Here is an 18,536-nt window from a genome sequence, read left to right on the forward strand (position 1 = left end):
CCGGCCCTTTGTGTTGATTGCCCCCCACCCCAACCCAGCCCTCTGTGCTGATGCCACACCCCCCAGCCTTTCATGTTGATGCCGCACACCCCTCCCGGGCCCTCTGTGTTGATGCCGCACACCCCTCCCGGGCCCTCTGTGTTGATGCCGCACACCCCTCCCGGGCCCTCTGTGTTGATGCCGCACACCCCTCCCGGGCCCTCTGTGTTGATGCCGCACACCCCTCCCGGGCCCTCTGTGTTGATGCCGCACACCCCTCCCGGGCCCTCTGTGTTGATGCCGCACACCCCTCCCGGGCCCTCTGTGTTGATGCCGCACACCCCTCCCGGGCCCTCTGTGTTGATGCCGCACACCCCCCCCCCCGGGCCCTCTGTGTTGATGCCGCACACCCCCCCCCCCGGGCCCTCTGTGTTGATGCCGCACACCCCCCCCCCCGGGCCCTCTGTGTTGATGCCGCACACCCCCCCCCCCGGGCCCTCTGTGTTGATGCCGCACACCCCCCCCCCCGGGCCTTCTGTGTTGATGCCGCACACCCCCCCCCGGGCCCTCTGTGTTGATGCCGCACACCCCCCCCGGGCCCTCTGTGTTGATGCCGCACACCCCCCCCGGGCCCTCTGTGTTGATGCCGCACACCCCCCCCGGGCCCTCTGTGTTGATGCCGCACACCCCCCCCGGGCCCTCTGTGTTGATGCCGCACACCCCCCCCGGGCCCTCTGTGTTGATGCCGCACACCCCCCCCGGGCCCTCTGTGTTGATGCCGCACACCCCCCCCGGGCCCTCTGTGTTGATGCCGCACACCCCCCCCCGGGCCCTCTGTGTTGATGCCGCACCCCCCCCCCCCGGCCCTCTGTGTTGATGCCACACCCCCCCCCCCGGCCCTCTGTGTTGATGCCACACACCCCCCCCGGCCCTCTGTGTTGATGAGACCCCCCACCGGCCCTCTGTGTTGATGAGACCCCCCCCCACCCCGGCCCTCAGTGTTGATTGCCCCCCACCCCGGCCCTCTTTGCTGATGCCACACCCCCCAGCCTTTCATGTTGATGCCACACACCCCCACCCGGCTCTCCGTGTTGATGCTATACCCCCCCCAGCCCTCCCTGTTGATGCCAGACCCCCCCGCCCCAGCCCTCCCTGTTGATGCCAGACCATCCCCCACCCCAGCCCTCCCTGTTGATGCCAGACCACCCCCCACCCCAGCCCTCCCTGTTGATGCCAGACCACCCCCCCACCCCTCCCTGTTGATGCCAGACCACCCCCCCACCCCAGCCCTCCCTGTTGATGCCAGACCACCCCCCCACCCCAGCCCTCCCTGTTGATGCCAGACCACCCCCCCACCCCAGCCCTCCCTGTTAATGCTTCCACCCTCCCTCCCTTTACCCTCCATGTTGCAGTCCTCTTGGTTTATCCATCAGTAGCCCTTCACAGGAACAAAACATGGCAAAAGATCTCTGGAAGTGCAGTGTTCCATGCAGCATGCAACTTGACACATCTAAGGGAAGTGATTTTAAAGAAAATTGTCTTGTTTAGGAACCTCCAATGAATGCCATCTAGGCATTTGTCATAATTCTGTTTTTCTGTCTTAAATGCTTATTTATTAAGGGATTTTTATAGTTTGTGTAATGAAAATATAAATAAACCAGAATAGGTCACTGTTTAATGGATCATACGAGGAATAGGCAGGCTGGCCCCCATTATTGGAGGAGGCCCAGATGTGGTGTTTCTGGGATTTCCACGTATCGGTTGTGTTTGAGTGTTTAGCTGTTCTTTACATTCAACAAAATAGTAGAGCTTGGATAAATGTCTTGATAACAATAGATTGTTGTGGTTAATGTGAAAACAAAACTAATTTAATGCTGATCTTTTTTGTAGCATTTATTTTGAATGGATAGGTGCACCAAAGCACTATACTGTTTTTAGGTCAAGCCCAGTCTGGTTGCAGAAGACCTATTGTAGCATACCAAAAACATAGAGGCCTTGCAACCCAACCACTCCTTACCATAGATTGGCTTTTGCTGTCACTCATTGTCTTGCTTATTATTCAATGGCTTGCCTTGTCCATCTTGTCTGTTCCTTTCCTGGAGCTTGCAGTTTACTTGTGTACTTCCACTGCTCACTTTTAGGTAACTACTTTTTCATTGGTCATTTTAAGCACTCCATGAGTGAATGTTTTCAAGTTGTGCTTTTCTTCCCCCCTCCACGCTGCTCTCGCCTGCCCCCCCATAACGCACTCACCCTTTTGTGCTCACCTTTGTTGCTTTCTCATCTGTGTGCTTCTTCCCTTGTTGCTTCCACACCCTTGTGCTTCTTCCAGCCCCATGTTGCTCTCTTGCCCACTTGCTTATCTGCCCGTGCTCCTCTCATGTTTTCTTTCTCCGTTCTCCCACCGTGCCCTTCTTGTTGCTTTCGCCCCCAATCCGGATTAGTAAGTAAATAGATGAATAGAAAAAAGTGATAGTGTCATTTTTTAAGTGTGCACATTTGTGGAGTGCGTTGCTAAAAATGACATAGGTGGCTGTGTGGGATGCTTTTTAACATATGTCTTTAGCCATTCGTTACAGCATCAAAGATTGCTGTACGGTATCACTAAAAACCACTGGCAAAGCCAATAGGTCTCAAAGGCAAGACCTGTTATCTTTTCTAGTGCTTGTTTTTATTGAACTGGGTACTCTGTTTTCCGGTGCCCAGTTTGTGCACATTATTTTCCAGGTAGGCAACCCTTGCTGGGTAAATAATTAGGAAGTATCATACAGTGTAACATAGTGGTCATCCTTGATTAAGGTCCGTGTCCTGCTAGAAGTACTTTGAAAAATTAGTATGTCTTTATCATACACATAAATTAATAGTACACTCACAAATATGTAATAGAGGAAATATGGTGGCTGCCGTCTATTAAATGAAAAAGGAAAATGTAAACCTCTGATTCAATCTTCGAGCAAACTGTTACCACTTTTCTCTCAGTTATCAAATACCATGTTTTCAAAACTGTGCTTTCCTGTTGTAATTCATTTTTGCCAGATGTGAGAGTACAAAAGGTTTATTAAAACCAATTCATGACTACAGTTCATAGTATAAGTAGCCAAATGAAAGCACAGGGCTAGAATCCTTTTGTCACAACGACATGAAAGTTAGTAGCTATGACGGGCTAAGCGCTTTCCAGACTAGACTAAGTTACCAGGTCTGTCCTCTAATTCTGAAGATAGATCCAGGACTTGTAAATTCTGGTATCGCAGTGAGGCAATAGAAAATACAATTGGGGTAACGTGCTGAAAAAGCACTGGTTCTAACCTCTATCTCTTGATAGCGTTGCAAAGGGAGGATCGAGGAAGTTGCAGGGAAGGCAAAAAGGTTTTTCTGCTGTTCTGTGGTACTGGATAGCTGTAACTGGCCCTACCTGAGTTCATAAAGATCAAGGACGGGTACTTTGGTGTTCTGTGCTGTTCCTGGCAGTGTGCAGGGTGCTTTGGGGGCACTGCATGAAAATCCCCCTGCTGCTGGGTATCAGACTACTATTTGCAGTAACGTTTTCCAGCACCATTCACATGGCCTTTAGTGCCCATCATTGTCAAATTTTGCCAGGGAGGGTGGCTGCATCTCGGCTCTGGTCATTCATGGTCGGTATTTCCTTGCATTGCTTCTCAGAGCTGGGCGGTATGTGGGCCAGATTGGGTAAGGGATGGAGATAGTCGGTCCACAGAATGCTCTTTCCTAAACACTGAATTTGGGTCAAGATCTACTACTTTCTGTACCATTTGGTGAACGTCATAAGAGTTGCCTCATCCCATGCCGTAAATTGAGATTGTTCAGCGCCTGGTTTAACACAACTGCGGACAGAGACCTTTACAGATTTCTTTGACAGTAAAGTCAGACAACCAGTGGCACAGCTAGTTATGGCTGACTTGGTTGTTTTTCACAGTCAGCAAAGGTAGAAGGAACGGTTAGAAAAGATCTTGATTATCTTCCTTTCATTGGCGTATTCCTCTGGTCTGCAAATGAGTACTTCAGGTAGGAGCACTTTAAGTTAATTGTAATGTCAGAGCTGCACCCAACTTGGTCCCAGCAGAAGGGCAACTGCCAGCGCATTGTCCCACCTTCCAGAGGCACATGGTAGTTACGTACAGCTCTCCAGGTTGTTGTACCTTAAAGTGTGAGCTCCAGGAGCCTAGTAATTGTTCGCTTCCAGGTGAGCTGGACAAGGATTCATCTTCCCAACCAAAAAGCTTGACATTTTAGGGCTATCTGGGAAATAGCTAATTTCGTGGACATTGCTTGTCTGGCTGGAATGAAAGAGGGTATGAGCCTGCCAAAAGCGTCTATATTTTTAAAGTATTGATCAGGGAAAAATTAGGTAGATTTACCAGCATTCACCAAGGAGAGGAGTTCCTGGGACCAGAATGATACATTTATACTCTGCTTAGCAAGCTTCTCAAATACGGTTTTGTATTTCTGTCTCTAGTAGGCCTGTGCTGGAATTACATCATATAAAACAGTCAGACTTAAAGCAAGTGACCTTCAAATGTATTAACAAAGGAGCACGTTTCTACAGATATATCATTTTTCGAAATTTACCCTTCAGGTGCCAATATGTAAACTTTGTACAGCTGTGAAGCAGAATCTCCTGGATCAAAGTCTAATATAGATGACTGCACAGGTTCTACAGTAAAACATTAAAGTTGCTATATTTACATCAGACGTTCATTGCAGCATTCTTAACCGATGAAAGTGATTACCCCTTTGGAAGACTGCATGTATTTTTCGGAGTGACCTGTAGACCTAAACATGGAACAGTAAAAAGGCTGTCCCCCGAACTCTATTGACTGTAAACAACCAGACAGTCTCTTCATCCGTAGGCAATAGCCACTCAAAAGTGGGACGGGACAAAGTAGGTGCGCACTATTGGCCCCCTTCACCTCAACTCCCGCCCAGCCCCATCCCGTAACCCTCAACAGGGCCTCTGCTGATGTGCACTATAGTTTATTTCACAATGAAAAGGCAAATGCAAAACCCTTGCACGTATTCATCCATACACTTGTCTATCCACTCACTCACCTATTAAAAACCCATGCATTCAGCCACTTGTTCATTAATCCGTTGACTTGTCTCTAGTTAATGACACATTTTCCAGTTCTACCGCTGACTCCCCACATTACCACACACACAAGCTTGCCAGTGATTGAAAATGCTTCCTAATAATGCATCCGACCTATTTGACTTTGCTAGTGCATCTAGGGCTTGCAGTTTACCTATGCCACATTCGACTTGGAAGGTGTGCTAATGTTCACCAGGCGAGTCCCTACTGTCTGTTCAGTTTAACGTTTTCCAAAATTCATCAGAGGTTCTGTGGTATGGTAGAGCCTCAAGCTCTACGTTGAAATGTAACCCGTAAGCATACAAGTTTTGATTTGCCACCCTTCATCATTAGCTTCTTCAGTGGCTTGGATCTGTTTGGATGGTAAAAATATTTCTAAAAATTTAGTAACAGTTTTGTTTTAAGGCCACCATGATGGGATAAAGCCTTTAAATTGATACTCATTATTGGTCTCCGAGCAGCAGTTGATAGTTAATGAATATATAACAGTTATTCTCAACCATTTGGTGCCATTAGGGAGAATCGCTCTGGTACCTAGCTCATGATAAACAGATTGGTCAGTGCCTGGAGGGTTACTGTTAACATGGTAGCCAGCGCGTGACATTGGTCAGTGCCTTTGGCAGCTGGTCTAGGACTGCACTATTGTTTGTTGTTGTGGAAGTAAGTTCATGATCTGCAGTCTCATCACAGGGCACTAAGACACACGGCATGATAGCCAACCTTAGAAAGGTCAGGTGGAAAAGTCGGTTATGTTTATATAGGTGGACCGATGCTTGTAAAACCACTGCAGTGTGGGAAAGTTGGGGAAGCCATTGTTCAGTATGTAAACGTTCTCTCTAACTCACCCTCTAACATCCTCCACTGCCCTCTTAGAAGTAGAGCTGTGGTCCACGATCTACCGAATGATCAACAAATATGAAAATATGCTCTTCATGTATTTATATGTATATTTTCCCAATTCAGTAGTTTGGTTGATTTAGCTTTTTATTCTTTTGATATCAGTGCAATTAATATTGTGAGTTTGTGCAGTAAGCATCTTTTATTTAATCTCTCGCTATATATTTCAGTTGTAATGTATGTTTTATAAATTAATTAATTATCACTTTGTTACCTAATGCTTGTCAGGGTGTCCTGCTCTAGGCCCTGGTCCCGCTCACTGTACGGCATTGAATGCATATCTCAGTCAGCAGAAGGAAGTGTCTTGTAATTATCTGTTTCCCTCACTCTTATTCACCAAGCATCTTCTGGCCAGATTGATTGGTGAGGTCCCTACTTGCAGTGGACGTGGAGTAGATTTTCACATTTGTGTTTATATTTTGTTCCTCCCTGCAGCTGAGGAACTGGATCAGCCGGGTCCAGACATGCCTGATGTCACAGACTCTGCCAATGCTACGCCACCCACCAAGAGGAAAAGCAAGTTTGCCACCTTTGGCAAGATCTTCAAGCCGTGGAAGTGGCGGAAGAAGAAACCCAGTGATAAATTCAAGGAGACCTCTGAAGGTAAGGACACCTGAAGGGGATGTTCCAGGTGCTGCGAGCTGTGGTCTGAGGTGATGGGCGGTGCAAGTCGAGATTTAAAGCAACAGGCGCCAAGCTACAACAGCTGAGGTTTAAGGTAACTGCTGCAGGACATAGGGTCGTCCACATCTGCTTCACTTGTAACATTCCTGGATGTTTTGCTTATCTCTTCAATCTCAGATTGAAATCAGTTGATAGCTTGGGACTTAGGAGGGTAGCCATATCTTCCTATTGCTTGCCTTTGGAAGTGTTATCATTTTTATAACCAGCTAGGCATCCCTCTGAGCCTGTATATTCCAGTAAATTGGAGTATTTTGTGGTTTGGGGTTTCTCCAATTCATTTGAGCCACTGTCTACTCAGACTGTATATAATCTTCATTTTGCTGTTTCTTTGGTAAAGGAGCACCTCAGCTTTGGCATGGTTAAAGGTTGTTTGGCCGCAATTTCTGGACATGGAGAACAGATGCATCTCGTTTTGGAAGGGCTATTCTCCAGTCATTCTTAGTGCGATCGGTGTATTATAGAGCCTCCTCTTGGAGGGATACTATGGTAATAGTTCACATAAGGTATCTGTTGGTGCCTCAATCCGTAATAAAAACAAGTTATTTACCTTTGGCAATGTTCTCCCAGGTGCCTGGTCCAACATCATCAGATTTCTTACACCTTTCTGCCACCCCGGTCTCGAATTGGGTGTGCTTCATATATTGAAGCATAACTTCGCAATAGAAGCCCTCAAAGCTTTGATGCCAAATTTGCACAATGCCCCCTGGTGCTGATGAGGTTCAAGATCATGGACAAAAATCCAGAGCCAGTCTGTGCCTGAGTAGAACATTCATGTAAGCAATCTGCCAGAGCTGAACCATCCTTCAGAAAAAATGTTGCAGATGCTAAGTAACTTGTTATTTAGCAGAAGGAACTAAGTGTCAGAGGGCGGTTCCATGAGGTGATCCCCATGATTTGTCCCTACTTCTCTACATTAATCTCTACGTCCATTCCAGATCTTCTTTCATTTTAGTCGTGCCTCTATGCTTATAAAGATTTTTTTTTTTGGCAAAGACTCTGGGCTGCTGTTCTTGAATTTTAGAACAATTGCACTGTGGCCCTTCAGTGTATCTAGTTTAGGAGCATGCTCCTCTTTTTAATTTTAACTAACTTTCCATCATGGCTCACCTGTGGTCCCAGCTAGTTGCCTGTCACGGTTATTCCTTGAGCCGTTACAGCAGTGTATCCTTGTACTGGCAAACTCAACTCTACAAAAAAATATATATATATATGTTCGATGGCATGTGTAGCTGCAGATACACATGCTGTGCACATCCCGCCATCTGGTGTTGGGCTCGGAGTGTTACAAGTTGTTTTTCTTCGAAGAAGTCTTTTCGAGTCACGAGACCGAGGGACTCCTCCCATTTCGACTCCATTGCGCAAGGGCGTCGACTCCATCTTAGATTGTTTTTTTTCCGCCATCGGGTTCGGACGTGTTCCTTTTCGCTCCGTGTTTCGGGTCGGAAAGTTAGTTAGAATCTCGGAAAAAACGTCGGTATTGTTTGCGATCGGTATCGGGTTAGTTAGAACAGATCGACACCGAATTTTGAAGAGCTCCGGTGGCCCTTCGGGGTTTTTTCGATCCCCCGTCGGGGCCTGGTCGGCCCGGCCACGTGTCTCTTCAAGGCTGATGGAACGGACCCCATTCCGCTTCTGTCCAAAATGCCATAACAAGTATCCGTATACGGATCAGCATCTGGTCTGTAACTTGTGCTTGTCTCCGGAGCACAAGGAAGATACTTGTGAAGCCTGTCGAGCGTTTCGGTCGAGGAAGACATTAAGAGACCGAAGAGCCAGAAGACTTTAGATGGCGTCGACGCCGACAGGACAAGAGCGTTTCGAGGAGGAAGAGGAAGCTTTCTCTTTCCACGAGTCGGACTCGGAAGAGCTCGAAACCGAAGAAATGCCGAAAACCGTGAGTAAGACGTCGAAACATAACTCACGAGAAGTCAACAAAAGCCCAGGGGACGCCACCGCCAACAGGCCATAGCTTAACCCAAAAATTAGGTGACCGACCCAAGGCACCGAAAAAGGGCACGCTTGTGTCGAAGTCATCCGACTCCGGTCGAGATACTGCCACACAGCAATCTCGGAGCCGAGACGTCGGCTCAGAAAAATTTCGGCATCGGGACAGCGGCACCGAACAATTTCGGCACCGAGACACCACTACGCCGAAAATTAAAAAGGTTTCTTCGGAGCCTAAAAAGACGTCCGAAAAAGTTTCGGTTCCGAAACATCCAGCCTCGGAGCCGAAAACAGGTTTCTATACAGAGGAACAAGGATTGTCCTCCCAAATGCAAAAGCAGAGATTTGGAGAGGAACTTGAAGCAGTAGAGCCAGACTATACTCAAAGAAGGCTCCACATTCAAGAAGACACAGGGAAGATAACCACTCTTCCCCCTATTAAAATTAAAAGAAAACTTGCCTTTCAAGAAAAGGACAAGCAGCCACAGGCAAAGGTGGCAAGGAAAACAACTCCACCACCGTCAGTGCACACATCACCGGTAGCAACTCCTCCACTGATGCACTCCCCGACTCATACTAAAATGAGTCAAGATGATCCCGATGCATGGGACCTGTACGATGCTCCAGTATCGGACAACAGCCCAGACTCGTACCCTGCCAGGCCGTCCCCACCTGAGGACAGTACATCTTACACACAGGTGGTCGCAAGGAAAGCTGCTTTCCATAACGTCACCTTGCATTCCGAACCAATTGAGGATGACTTTTTGTTTAACACGCTATCCTCCACTCATAGCCAATACCAAAGCCTACCTATGCTCCCAGGAATGCTAAAACATTCTAAACAAATCTTTCAAGATCCTGTTAAAGGCAGAGCCATAACTCCAAGGGTGGAGAAAAAGTACAAGCCACCGCCAACAGATCCAGTTTATATTACAACGCAGTTAACACCAGACTCAGTAGTTGTCTGGGCAGCTCGTAAGAGAGCGAACTCTCATACCTCAGGGGACGCACCACCTCCAGACAAGGAGAGTCGCAAATTTGATGCTGCGGGCAAAAGGGTTGCAGCACAGGCAGCAAACCAATGGCGCATTGCCAATTCACAAGCACTTTTGGCAAGATACGATAGAGCTCACTGGGATGAGATGCAACATTTCATAGAACACTTACCCAAAGAGTTCCAAAAAAGAGCACAGCAAGTGGTGGAAGAAGGACAAAGTATCTCTAATAATCAGATACGGTCTTCAATGGATGCAGCAGATACGGCTGCAAGGACAGTAAATACGGCAATAACAATAAGAAGGCACGCATGGCTGCGCACGTCAGGGTTCAAGCCGGAAATTCAACAAGCCGTGCTAAATATGCCATTTAATGAACAGCAGTTGTTTGGGCCGGAAGTCGACACTGCTATTGATAAACTCCAAAAAGACACTGATACAGCAAAAGCCATGGGCGCACTCTACTCCCCGCAGAGCAGAGGCACATTTCGCAAAACACCTTTTAGAGGAGGGTTTCGAGGGCAACCTACAGAAACCACAACATCACAAACAAGGCCCACTTACCAAAGCCAATATCAGCAGGGTGGTTTTCGGGGGCAATATAGAGGGGGACAATTCCAGAAAAATAGAGGAAAGTTCCAAAGCCCCAAAACTCCTCAAAATAAGCAGTGACTTACAAGTCACACATTCCCACCACATAACACCTGTGGGGGGGAGACTAAGCCAATTTTACAAACATTGGGAGGAGATAACAACAGATACTTGGGTACTAGCAATTATCCAGCATGGTTATTGCATAGAATTTCTCAAATTCCCTCCAACAGTCCCACCGAAAACACACAGTATGTCAAAACAACATATAGATCTTCTAGGATTAGAAGTTCAAGCATTGCTCCAAAAAGAAGCAATAGAATTAGTACCACAACAAGAATTAAACACAGGAGTTTACTCACTGTATTTTTTTTTTTTTTTATTATTTCTTTTTTTTTTTTACATATTTTTATTGAATTTTCAATAGAATCATACATTTCGATGCGTCCATTTAACAGCAGTGATAGGATGTTGACAGTTACAGTAATTTGCTGGGCGCTTATTTATTGAACTTAACAAACAACCAATAACTTTCGTACACCGCTAGATCCGCGCTATTATGTCTGTACTTACAGGCATTTCTAGTTCGCGCATTTGAGTCTTTCTTCCGCGCGGAGGTTTCGATGCCAGTAAGGGTTCTGGTTAAGGGCAAATCCTAAGATGGGGGGGGGAGCGGGGGTCGGGGGAAAGAGGTAGCTTGGCTTCTGCCGAACCTGTATTCGCTAATTGGGGATAATAGTCTGTGTGTATTGTTTGGCTAGTGTGTGTTTGGGGGTGCAGTGTATTTATGTCAGTGCCTAGGCACTGTTGGCAGGTGTGTGCACTACTCATGATTTACTGCGGTATTGCAACCGGGGTGAGACCTGCAATTATCTGGGTAATCGCATCTATCTGCTGTTCAGGTTTTTTTTTCGTCGTTCTTTGTTTCTAGTTTGGAGACCAATGTGCCCCAGGTTTCACAGCCCGAGTGTCGAGGACCACCTCGTGCCAGTTTCGTTAGTACCTGATATTCAGCACGTGTCCAGCGAAGCGTGAGGGCGAGCCAATCTCCATGGTCAGGGGCCTTGGAGGCCTTCCAGTTCATGGCTATTAGTCTTTTGTACATTGCATAAGCCAGGTCTACGAATCTATGCATATATTTGCTTCTTTTTGTTCTTGTCCTGAGGCCAAGTAGGCAGGATTTGGGATTCGCGTCCAGGCCCAGGCCGGTCATTTCCGACAGTGCAGTGGTCAACGCGGTCCACTTCCCCCTCACCTGCAGGCACTCCCAGACCATATGATAAAACTGTGCTGCTGGGGTTTTGCATCTAGGGCAAGTTGGGTCCGATCCAGGGAACATTAGTTTTATTCTGGCTGGCGCTAAATAAGTCTGATGTAAGTAATTAAATTGTGTGTATCGGAATCTGGGATTTCTTGAGACCTCGCGTGTGTGACTCAGGGCTTTTGGCCATTCTGTCTCTGTGATCGGGTCAGGCAGTACGGCATTCCACCTCTCTTGGGCTTTCTGCAGATTAGACTCCGGGGGCTTATTTAGTAGTTTGTACGTGTTTGAAACTACTTTTTCGCGTGTGTCGTAGCTCAGCATATGGTGTAGGTTCGTTGAGGTGTCTGGCTCAGTGTCCCCGGACCCCCATGTACCTCTAATTGCATGACATATAGCGTGGTATGTCAGAAATTGCCCTGGGCTGATCTCTGTGAGGGCCTGTATGTCTTCGAAGGACATTAGTTTTCCTTCCTCAAAGCATTCTCCTACCATGCTTATGCCCGCCTCTATCCAGGTTGCGGATGGGTGAAATCCAGTTGTCACCCATCCGGGGATTCGTTCTAGTGGTATGAGAGGTGAGTAGGGAAGTTTTTTGGCATCCTTTTGAATATACTTCTTCCAGTATGCCTGTGCTGCTGCCATCAATGGATTTGCGCATGTGCTTTTAGTTTGCTTGCTCGTGAGCCACTCAAGCAGAGGGACTCCCCGGAGTCGGGTTACCAGCCAGGCAGCCTCCGCCGACCCGGGATTATGAATCCAATTTGAGATCCACTGCAGCTGTGCTGCCGCACAATAGAGCTCAAAGTTAGGGGCTCCCAGTCCACCCGCCGCCACTGGGTGATATAGTGTGTTGAGTGCGACCCGCCTTCTGCCATCACCCCACACCAGCTGCACCAATGCAGAATTTAAACTGTTGAAGAAGCTTTTAGGGATTATGATCGGCAGGGCAGCGAAGGAGTACAGCAGCCTGGGCAGCACTAGCATGTTGGCTATGGCAACTTTTCCCAGTGGTGAGAGCGGTAGTTTATTCCAAAAACGCAATGAGCTCTTTATAGATGTCACCGCTCTCCCCAGGTTGCCATCCCTGAGGTCTTCTGCTCTGTGGTAGACGTTAACCCCTAAATATTTGAATGTGTCGAAGCACCATTTTAATGGGCCTGCTGAAGTATTCTCTTGTTTCGTTGGGGACCGGCCAGCCAACGGGAATATGCAGGATTTCCCCCAATTAACTATCAAGCCCGATATCTCTCCAAACTCGCGTAGCAATGACATCACCGGGGGCAGTGCCACCCCAACACTGCGTATATAGATCAAGGCATCATCTGCATACAATGATATTACGTGGGATGTGCCGTTCCTTACCACCCCCCATTCTTCCGTTTTTGCACGGACACGCGCGGCCAGTGGTTCCATCGCCAGGGCGAACAACAGGGGGGAAAGGGGGCAGCCCTGCCTTGTTCCCATGCTAATTGGGAAGCTCTCTGATATGACTCCTCCTGTCTTCACCCTGGCCTGTGGGTTGGTGTACAGTATGCGTACCCATCTTATAAATTTTGGGCCTATGCCCATTCGCTGCATGGTGGCAAACAGGAAGTCCCATTCTAATGTGTCGAATGCCTTTTCGATGTCTAGTGAAATCACTGCTTCCTCAGATGCACTCAGGGGGGTATCGCCCATTACGCTTAATAGCCTACGAATGTTGAGGAAGGTGTTGCGTTTTGGGATAAATCCATTCTGGTCTTCGTGTACTAAAGTGTGCATATGAGGAGCTAGCCTGTTGGCTAGTATTTTGCCGAGTAGTTTGCAATCTAGATTTAGTAGAGACAGGGGTCTATAGGACCTAACGTCAGTGGGGTCTCGCCCCTGTTTCGGAAGGACCACTATCATTGCCTCTCTCATTGTGGGGGGGAGAATACCATTGACCTCTGCTTCTTCAATGACTTTTAGGAGATGTGCGACAAGGTGTGTCGCAAAAGTGGAGTAGTATTCTGACGGCAGGCCGTCTGCCCCTGGAGCTTTATTTCTAGGTAGTTGTTCAAGAGCCTTGTTTAGTTCTCCTAGTGTAATGGGGGCCTCTAATGTCTCCCTGTCGTTTTGTGTGAGTTGGGGCAGAGAGGATTCCACCAGAAAGGACTCGAGTTGTTGGGAGGTGCATGATGTGCATGTACTGTATAGCTGTGTGTAGTATTTCCTGAACGCATCATTAATTTCATCCTGTGTGGTTGCTATTGCGCCTGCACCTATCACTATTGCCCCTATTGGGGGGCATTGCCGTTCCTCCCGCAGGAGCCATGCGAGCAGCCTACCCGATCTGTCGCCTTCCGCTTGTAATCTGGTCAAGTGGTATTTGTAGTCATGAAGGCGTAGCGTGGCATCTGCGGCTGCGTATTCTGCGCGTGCATCTTTTAATGACGTAAATGGTGTTTCGCTGCGGGCCACTGCGTTTTCTAGTGTTCTTAGTTTCTTTTCCAGTTTGCTAACCTCTGCATGGAGTTGTGCGTCTTACCCCCCATGTGGTGGAAATACAGTGCCCGCGGGTCACTGCTTTATGTGCGTCCCACTCTACTGCTCTTAAGTTTGTGGTGCCAGCATTCAATTCCCAGTACTGTTTGAGCGCTGTTCTCAGTGCGTCTTTAAATGCAGGGTCCTGCAGCGCTTCCACTTGTAATCTCCAGGTTGGGATCGCTTGTCGCCTCCTGCCCCAGTCTAGAGTTATTTTAAGCGGTGAGTGGTCTGATAGTGACTTAGCTAAGTATTCAATACCGTTGGTTACTGTGCAAATGTCCCCGGTACACCATAGCAGATCTATCCTAGTGTACACTTTGTGCGGTACTGAGTAAAATGAGTATTCTCTCTGTTGTGGGTGCTTCATGCGCCACAAATCACAGAGGCCCATATTGCTGGCCCATGTTGCCAGTGGGCCCCCGGGGCATCTGTTGGCCGCTGAATGTGTGGGGGGGGCTAGACCTATCCAACGTCAGGTCTGGCGTATTATTGAAATCACCACCCCATATTGCAGGTGCTGCGGGGTTAGTCAATAGAGCTGGGGTGAGCGAGTTCAGGAACTCAGGCAACGCAGTGTTGGGGGCGTATATTCCTATGAATGATAATTGTTTGCCGTCTAATTTGCCCTCCACCACTACGTACCTACCTCCCTGGTCTATCCTGTATGATGTTAGAAGAAATGGAACACTCCCTGCCATCCATATCAGAACCCCCCTCGCAAAGGTTGAATAAGATGTGCCTACGATCTGTCCACCCCATCTGTTCCGCAGTTCTTGTAGGTCTGGGTCCAGTAGGTGGGTTTCTTGTAAAATTGCAATGTGTGTGCCCTGGCGTTTGAGTCTTGCATGCACCCTGGACCTTTTGCTGTGGTTCCCGAGGCCCCGGACATTCCAGGTGACTGTTATATTTGCTTACGTTATGGGCTGTGTATTGGGCCATGTTTGTTTTGTAGTGGTGCATCTAACATTCTGCCCCCTGACGGGGTCCAAGCAGTTTTCCCCCTCCCCTTCGTCACGACGGCCCGGTCTCCAACCTCCACCTATGTGTCTTGTGTTATGTGCAGACCCGCGGTGTACAAACTGGTGATTACCCTCCCTCCCTCCCCAACTGGATCCCAACCCCAACTGTAAACCAACAAAAAAACAAACGCGCACCCCGGTGAGGTGCGACCTGGGCTGTGTCCATGTGGATGTCTGCGGGGGAGCTATAATACTATCCGGGTGCGGCTCATTATAGGGGCTCGCATCCTTCTGCAGATTCAGCCTGCAAGTGGTGTGGGGCATCCCCCGGGCGCAGCAAACCAACCCTCCCCTGCCACGCGCAACCTCCAATTACGCGCAGGCTAAATACAGGAGTTGACTCTGAGAGCAGAGAAACAAGGATACATGATTTCAAGCGATATGTACAGCCGCTGCCAGCGAGGCACACAATGTTCAATCCTGCTCTCCTTCTGTGGCGGCGGGTCCCGCCCTGGTGGTAGGTCAGCGGCAGTTGTTCAGAGTATGTCCACGGTCCGGGGAGTAATCTCCGGGCCTTTCAGCGACCCCGTCAGTGTGGAGTCCGAGCTTATTGAATCCGATTCCGAGCCCTCCTCCGGATGAGTTCTGAGAGTCTCAAAAGCATTTTGCGTCAGCAGGGGAGTTTCCTTCAGGACCCTGGCTCTCTCTTCCGCAGCCTGTTTCTCCGTGGGTTGACCCCCAGGTCGTCTCTTGGAGCGTTTCCGAGTGGATGCTGTGGACCAGTTTTCGTTGATACCGGTTGCTTCTAGGGGTTGGGCAAACCCCTTGGCATGTAGCCATGTCCAAGCGTCTTCCGGACGTGGGTGCGTTCATCTGTTAGTACTCTTAATTTAGCGGGGAATAACCGAGCATACTTTGTCATGTTCACGGAGACGTTGCTTTATTTGAGCAAAGGAGTTGCGTTGTCTTTGCACTTCCTGAGTGAAGTCTGGGTAAAGTTCAGGAACCTGGCTATCAACGGTCTTGGGGACTGGCCCGGTACTGGGGGGCGCCCAGGAGTCCTGTGTGCTCTTTCAACTGAGAAGAATTTCGACGGGGCTCCATTCAGGACCTCTTTGGCTAACCATTGTTCCAGTTGAATCTCTGTGTTTTGATCTAGTGATTTTTCCGGGAGTCTGAGAAACCGTATGTTGTTGCGGCGTGATCTTCCCTCCGCCTCTTCTGCTCTTCTCAACAGTGTTTTTACTTCTAGATCCAGGCGGAGAATTTGTTTTTGGTTGTCCGTTACTTTGGGGCACATGTCATTTAGCGCCTCCTCCGCTGACTTCACTTTTTCGGATAATTTGCGGTGGTCCGCTCTAAGAATATTTAGATCTTGCGATACCGTATCTATTCTATTTTCTAATGAAATTTTAGTGTCCATAATTGCTTGGAGTACTTTCTCGAATTGTGTGGAATGGGCCAAAAGTGTAGATTCCAGTGATTGTAAGGTAGGAGTGGGTTGTTGGTCCCCAGGCGCTGGTCCCTGCGTGCCCCGGTCCTGATTCCTCGCTGATTTTGATCTCCCGGCCATTTTGACTCGATTTATGGATCTCTGTTTCTTCTGCGCTTACGTGAACTCCACAAGCCCCAGGTTGGGCAGATATGGAGGGCTGTGTGTCCCCACGGATCAACACCGTCGTGCGCTTTAAGTTTATTTGGATCACAACCTGCCTAATATTCCACGAGGTGAGTTCCTGCTTAGTTGCCCGTTTCCAGGCCCCTCGACCGGCACCAGCGGGAGGGCGACGGATAGCGGGGTGCTCTCCGAGGTCAATCCGATATACCCATCATGCCGGCACCAACGATTCAGGGCTTGGGTGCGGGTCCCCCATCCACACGAGGTCGATCGCCTTGTGCGCTCACTTTCAGTTGGGCTTCCATGCAGGGTTCTGCTCCTCTTACCGGGGGAATGGTGGAAACATAATGTACTTCGGAGGGCGTCTCACACATAGCCCACAGGCGTTCAGGAATTGCAGGAGCCACCAGGAGTGTCCAGGGGGCATAAAGAGCAAACCGCCAGCGCTCCAGATGCGCCCCGTGAATTTCACTGCGCGACCCCCCTAAGTCGTAGGGGGGGCACGCCTTGCAGCCGGACCGCAGGCCGAGGGGGGGGAACCGCCAAAGGTCCCCGACCGTGGCTTCACCGCCCCTCTGCCCCCTCCCCGCAACGGCAGTGGGGAGGGTTGACCAGCGGTAGAGGGGGGGGGGAGAGCCCCGAGGCAGGTCTGCTGCCCTCCCGCAAGGGGATCCCCCCACCGCCGCACCCCCGCCTCACCTCAGGGGCTCCGGGACGGAGCTCCGAGCCTCGCAACGAGGCAAGATGGCGGCCGCAGGTCCGAGGTGATGTCGTCGTTCTGCAGCTCCCCCTCTCAGCCGCCCCAGCGCCTCCGTGGCCGTCAGCGAGGGGAGAAAGGCTCCTAGAGCGGGTTTCTCCTCTGTACAAGGATATTGGCGACCCCGGGGTGCCCCGCAATCGTTTTGGTGGCGAGCCCGAGACGGAGCGCTTTACGAAGCGTCCTTCCCGGTCGTTATCTTGGCTCCTCCCCACTCACTGTATTTTCTAATACCCAAAAAAGACAAAACTCTAAGACCTATACTAGATCTCAGAATATTAAATACATACATCAAATCAGACCACTTTCACATGGTTACATTACAAGAAGTAATCCCACTGCTCAAACAACAAGACTACATGACAACACTGGATCTAAAGGATGCATATTTCCATATACCAATACATCCTTCACACAGAAAGTACCTAAGGTTTGTATTCCAAGGGATACATTACCAATTCAAAGTGTTGCCATTCGGAATAACAACTGCGCCAAGAGTTTTTACAAAATGTCTGGCAGTAGTAGCTGCACACATCAGAAGGCAGCAAATACATGTGTTCCCGTACCTAGACGATTGGTTAATAAAAACCAGCACGCAAATAGTGTTCACAACACACAAAATATGTCATAGAAACCCTACACAAACTAGGTTTCTCAATCAACTACCCAAAGTCACACCTTCTGCCGTGTCAAACACAGCAATACCTAGGAGCAACAATCAACACAGTAAAAGGGATTGCCACTCCAAGTCCACAAAGAGTTCAAGCATTTCACAATGTAATACAAGCCATGTATCCAAAACAAAGGATACAGGTCAAAAGGGTAATGAAACTGCTAGGCATGATGTCTTCATGCATAGCCATTGTCCCAAACGCAAGACTACACATGCGGCCCTTACAACTCACAATGGACACAAGCACAGGGTCAACTTCAAGATCTAGTGTTGATAGACCGCCAGACACACTTCTCGCTTCAGTGGTGGAATCCTATAAATTTAAACCAAGGACGGCCATTCCAAGACCCAGTGCCTCAATACGTGATCACAACAGATGCTTCCATGATGGGGTGGGGAGCACATCTCAACCAGCACAGTATACTGGGACAATGGGACATTCACCAAAAACAACTGCATATAAATCATTTAGAGCTGTTAGCAGTGTTTCTAGCATTGAAAGCATTTCAACCACTAATAGCCCACAAACACATTCTTGTCAAAACAGACAACATGACAACAAT

The 18,536-nt window shown here is 48.8% G+C and overlaps 1 protein-coding gene across 8 annotated transcripts in view; it reads left to right on the plus strand.

The window, feature by feature from the left end:
• PHACTR4 (phosphatase and actin regulator 4) overlaps positions 1-18,536 on the plus strand; it is a 370,026-nt gene that overhangs the window by 189,196 nt on the left and 162,294 nt on the right. For all 8 annotated transcript variants that reach the window (XM_069224100.1, XM_069224106.1, XM_069224104.1 and 5 more), the window contains one exon: positions 6,419-6,586. In XM_069224100.1, the coding sequence (XP_069080201.1) occupies positions 6,419-6,586 (168 nt within the window). The remainder of the gene's footprint in view (positions 1-6,418; positions 6,587-18,536) is intronic.

This window comes from Pleurodeles waltl, chromosome 3_1 (genome assembly GCF_031143425.1).
Source record: "Pleurodeles waltl isolate 20211129_DDA chromosome 3_1, aPleWal1.hap1.20221129, whole genome shotgun sequence".
Taxonomy (NCBI): domain Eukaryota; kingdom Metazoa; phylum Chordata; class Amphibia; order Caudata; family Salamandridae; genus Pleurodeles; species Pleurodeles waltl.